Source organism: Cajanus cajan, chromosome 8 (genome assembly GCF_000230855.2).
Source record: "Cajanus cajan strain Asha chromosome 8, NIPB_CcT2T_4, whole genome shotgun sequence".
Taxonomy (NCBI): domain Eukaryota; kingdom Viridiplantae; phylum Streptophyta; class Magnoliopsida; order Fabales; family Fabaceae; genus Cajanus; species Cajanus cajan.
In genome coordinates this window covers 31413633-31419632 of record NC_138524.1, presented here as the reverse complement: position 1 = coordinate 31419632, position 6000 = coordinate 31413633, and the positions used below count along the sequence as shown (strand labels likewise).

Genomic DNA, 6000 nt, shown 5'->3' with positions numbered 1-6000 from the left:
TGTTTCAACATAGTGTTAGCTTAACCGACAATAAAAAATTAAAATAAATAAATTTATTAGTGACGGTTTAGCCGACACAAAACAAATTGTTTCGACTTATTTAGCGTCGGCCAAAAACTGACGAATAACCGACAATATTACGTCGATTTTTATGATTTAGAGTACTCGACTTTTGGCCGACTCTTAATCGAAACTTTCTTATAGTGCACCATCACATTATCATTATGTCAACATTAACACCACTACCAACATCCTTATCATCACCACCATTACTGCCACTACCACCAACACCTCCTAAATCGTCACCACCACCACCATTATTACCACTTCTAACATTGTGACTTTTACCACTACAAACGCCATTACTACCATCAATAATGGTCACCACCATTATTACTAATAGTATCACTGTCAATACTAGTGTCATCGTCAGAACACCAATAACACTACCATCATCACTATTATCATATTAACTACATAAATTTTGCTACCACTATCATCATAATATTACTACCATTGTCATCACCACATAATAAATATACTCTTAAATTAATTAAGCAGCATAAGAAATCTTCAAAAAATTAAACTATAAATTAAAGAGAAATAAAGAAAAACTAATATATAGCTCACTATAATTTTTAGAAATATTATTTAAAACTTAAAACTGAAAATCACCATAACGAACCCTTAGTAATTAAGGTTGGAATGAGAGAGAGGCGGTGACTTTGACAAAGGAAGGCTTGCATGTTAGAATAACAATGCTTTATTCTTTTTGTTAAAAAAAAATCATTATATTTAACACATTCTTTTTAAGCAAGGTAGCTCTTTCCCTTATTCTCTATACTTTAGAGTTTAGAGGGGGTAGCTACAGCTAAACCCTTTCACAACCTCCTCGTCTCCAATTAAAACGCACCCTATTCTTCTCTCTTTGCATCGAATTTGTTCTTGAATTTCTCGGTACTCCTCAGAGCTTCTTCTCATCAGAGAGAGTGAGAGATGGAAAGAATGTTCCCTCCTAAAAAGCCTTCAACTATGAATTCCCATGACAGACCCATGTGTGTGCAAGGAGACTCAGGCCTTGTCCTCACCACAGACCCAAAGCCACGCCTCCGTTGGACTGTTGAACTTCATGAACGTTTTGTTGATGCTGTTGCTCAGCTTGGAGGACCTGATAGTACTAATCTAACACCCCCTTTTGTTCTTTCCTTTCATTTGGTGCAAACTATATACTATTCATAACTAATATATATTTATTTGCATCTTCTCTAGTTCAAAATAATAATTCATTAACCTTCATGTGTCTCTAGTTAAAAATAATTAATAATTCATAATCATCCATGTGTAAGAGTCAATAGGTCGAATCAAAACTACTAAGATCAATCTAGTGATGTTTAAATCTTGTTGTTATATTTGTGATTGTGATTCGATCACATGGAGAAAATAAAAAGAAGACATCCATGTGTCAATCTATATCTAGATAGACAAGTGTTACCGAAAGAAAAATAAAAGATTTTAATTAAATGTATGCATATGTTAATGTATATTGCTTTTTTAATTAATTACTCGCTATTGTGTTCTTATGATCTGCAGAGGCCACTCCTAAAACAATCATGAGGGTTATGGGTGTGAAGGGTCTCACCCTTTACCACCTCAAGAGCCACCTTCAGGTTTGAACTTTGAACACAAACCATATTCAATTCCACACTTCTTTTGCTTTTCATTTTAGCACTCTTTTGTGGAACTGTCGATTCCTCTGGCTATCTTGTTGCCTCTCTTTTTCTCTTTTTACCTTTTCCTTTATGTTTAGTGATTAAGTTGTGATTTGAATTTTGTAGAAATTCAGACTTGGAAAGCAACCCCACAAGGATTTCAATGAGCACTCGATTAAGGATGGCATGAGAGGTGACTACAGACTAATTTATTTTCCAATAACTTAATTTCTTTAATTTATTCAAAAACATTGAGTTTTTTTTTTTTTTTTAAATGTTTGAACTAATTCATACAGTTCTTTTACATATCTTCATAACATCTTTTTACCATCCTGGCAGCTTCGGCTTTAGACCTTCAACGAAATATTGGTCCCTCTTCTGCTATGATTGGTCGCAACATGAACGAGTATGCCTAGCTCTCTTCTATCCTCTATTAAATACAGCTACAATAAACAAACTTTCAAGAGAATTTTCCACCCTCTTATTCTTTCAATTTTCTTATCCTTTTTCAATTTATTAAAACAAATAAGTGTGTGCTTGATTTAACTTATTTTTAGAAAAATAATTTATTTTATTTTCTGATTTTGAGATTATTTTTGAATGTTTATTCTAGAAGAAATAATACTTTCTTATTTTAAAAGGTTGATTATTTTCTCAAAAAAAAAAATCCTAACATGTACTAATTAAGTTTTTCTCTATTCTTCTTGGGTTGTTTGATGCAATATATAGGATGCAAATGGAGGTGCAAAGAAGATTGCATGAACAACTAGAGGTAAACACTACAATTTCACTAAAAGAAAATTGTCATATACACACATCCTATAATGACACTATATATATCATTAAAAATTACTTTTATCTACATAATAAATATAATATATATTAATATATTATTAAAAATTAAGGGTTAGTATAAACTATAATGATACATAACATATGTTGTTAAATCTCATTCAAAATCAACACTAAAATTGTGTGTAAGTATATGTCAAATAAATATATACCTACATATATTGTACTTATATTGATACTTAATTTTTGTGTATTATTATATGTAACATTTTTTGTAGGGTTTACAATTCCTGTAACTAAACCTCTAAGATCAACTTAATTTTGCAGGACCTTAAGATAAAAAAAGAATTCCTGAAATTATATCTCTTATTTTTCATGGGCGTCTTTGACATGGGTTTTGGTGTATTATGATATGTGGCAGGTTCAGAAAAACCTTCAGCTGAGGATTGAGGCTCAAGGGAAATACATGCAAAGTATATTGGAGAAGGCTTGTCACACACTTGCCGGAGAAAACATGGCCACAAACATGAAGGGTACCATTGGAGGTCCTCAAGGCACCCCTGATGTTGGGGTCATGAAAGAATTTTCTTCTCTCAATTTCCCTTCTTTTCAAGATCTAAACATTTATGGTAGTGGTGACCATCTTGATCAAGGGTTTATTCCAACTAATAATAGTGAAAGTTTGTTTGTGGGGAAGAAGAGGCCTTGCCCCTATAGTGGAAGTGGAAAGAGTCCTTTGATTTGGAATGATGATCTAAGGCTTCAAGATATGGGAACGGCTTCATCATGCATTAGCCCTCAAGATGACCCTTTCAAAGGTGATCATCACAAGGTTCAGATTTCACCACCATCAATGGATAGTGATCCCATGTCGGAGATCTATGACACAAAGCCAGTGGTACTCCATGGAGAAAGTATAGGGGATCAGAAGAAATTTGATGCACCTTTGAAGCTAGAAAGGCCATCGCCAAAAAGATCACCACTTCAATCAGAAAGGACGAGTCCTATGGTTAATGCAAGTTCCGTGGCACAAGGTAGAAGCTCCCCATTTGGTTGAGAATTATAATAATTAATTTGCTTAATTATGTAATTTACTATACTAATTGTATGAGATGTAGGGTTTTGAATTGGGTGTTAGAGATTAGCAGTTCATACGGAGGTTAATATTTGTGGTATAATGCCTTTGCATGGAAAATCGAAAGTTTCATTCTAATCTAATATATATTAAACCGCTTTTAAATTAAGGTACTTGAACAAGATTTTCAATCTAACAAATTGCAAAACTTTTGTTGGGTTATTTATTTATTTATTATTTTTTATCGGGATAAATTGAATCTGCTTTCATCCTTCTTACTACTCCAACTTTTAAAATTAAATATTGTTAACATTACATATTAATTGGTGCGCAAATATATACTCTTGTTTGCTAGTTATTATGAAGCATGAGTACGTGAACTTTAATTTAGAGCGTAGATAAAGAGAAATTATTAAGTGATTTAACTGTTATTTCAACTTATCTTCACATGATAATTTTTTTTATAATTAATTATTTGAAAACCTTGAATATATATATATATATATATATATATATATATATATATATATATATATATATATATATATATGAGGAGGGTTCAAACGACACCGGTGTAACTTTAACTAAGTGTTACACCGCTCAATAACTTTATATTAATTATGAATTTTGTAAATTCAACCGTTAGATTGAAAGTTCATATCACTTTATATGTGTATATCAAATTTTGTTAAAATTGAACAACAACTTGAGGGTAATCAAAGTATTCATATTTTAGTATATTTTAAAATAAATATATTACGTCAATTTTGTTTTATAAAAATGAAATATCAAATCATCTTGGATTAATATAAAATTTTGTATATATGATCTAAGAGATATGAACTTTCAATCTAACGGTTGGATTTACAAAATTCATAATTAATATAAAGTTATTAAGTGGTGTAACACTTAGTTAAAGTTACACCGGTGTCGTTTGAACCCTCCTCTATATATATATATATATATATATATATATATATATATATATTATACAAATATATTGAGATCATAGATACTTAAGTCATATGGTAATATTTAATATTTTTTTTACATAAAATATAAAGATTGGAATAAAAAGAATTTATATTTATTATAAAGAAGATATATATTATACCTATTATTATGAAAATAAAATTGTGTAATTATTTTTTGTTCTCCGGGACTATATTATAATTCTTCAAATATTAAGAAAAAAAAATCTTATACTTTTGGAATAATTATCTATAATCATTTATCTATTATTTTTTATATAATTTAAACAATTTTTTTAGGCACGAAATGTCTCATTTTTTATCAAGTAAAAGTACTAATAATATCTCGAGAAAGAAAGAGAAAGATAATCAAGAAGAATGTAAAAATTCAATAATGCCTTTTTTTTTTTTCTTTTTCTTCTAAATTTTGACAGCCATAGTTGTTTAAAAGTGTGCAATTTTGGTAAAGTCACAGGGTTTAAGTTGATAACACACACGAATTTTATTGATAGAAAATTATTCACACATACGAATTTAAAGTGAGAAAATTAAAACGAGAATTTAAAGTGAGAGAAAACTATGCAACTCCTTTTTGTTGTATAGTAATAATGACGCCTGTTTTACATTATATGAAGAACATTCTTTGCGTCCCTGTTAAGCAGGTTCTTCTGGAAGCTTACATTTTCTGTACACATGCATATGAATTTAAAGTGAGAGAAAATTATTGAACACTTTCTAAAATAGAAGGGATAGTGATATTCTAAGTTAATATATAAAGAACATTCTTTGCGTCACTATTAAGCAGTTTCATCATGTAATTTACAAGTCACAGATGGGTTAATTTGAGTTGAATTTGATCAAATGTGTTTTGGAATCCGATGAAAATAATTTGAGTTTGGGTTAGCTAAATTAAATCTGTGTAAATGTATAAATAAAAATGAAGAATCAATAAATTAATATTATTTTAATGAATTTGTCACTGTTATAAAATTAAATAAATAAATGAATATCAATATTAAAATAAGATCATGAATAATTATATGATATAAACTTGCTATAGACACTAAAGTGTATGAAGGGGAATTTTAATTGTGACTTGGAAAAGACACGATGGAACATAGCCCACACAAATAAAATGCTAACATTATTTGTTCATTAACAAATATAAGGCACAAATGATTCAGGGTAGTAATAAAATTGATTACTTATGTATTGAAACTCAAATGAAAAATGTAATAGTGACTTGTGAGTGTATATATCATAGTGTATCTCATGTTAGTTTATTTATAATACATATATTATTATTATTATTATTATTATTATTTGATAATGTAAAAAATGGTTTTTTAAAGAGCATTTCGATCAAATGTTGAAAAATAATCTTTTAATATATTATTTTGACTAATATCAAAATATTACCCTCTGATCAATTTCACTATATGATAAGATTATT

At 29.2% G+C, this 6000-nt stretch overlaps 1 protein-coding gene across 1 annotated transcript; it reads left to right on the top strand.

Annotated features, from left to right (window-relative positions):
* Window positions 1-830: 830 nt before the first annotated feature.
* LOC109806396 (myb family transcription factor IPN2) lies at window positions 831-3719 on the top strand. Its single transcript, XM_020368784.3, has 6 exons — window positions 831-1174; window positions 1591-1667; window positions 1836-1902; window positions 2049-2115; window positions 2439-2481; window positions 2923-3719. The coding sequence occupies exons 1-6, from the start codon at window positions 997-999 to the stop codon at window positions 3556-3558; spliced, it is 1068 nt and encodes a 355-aa protein (XP_020224373.1). The 5' UTR covers window positions 831-996; the 3' UTR covers window positions 3559-3719.
* Window positions 3720-6000: the final 2281 nt, after the last annotated feature.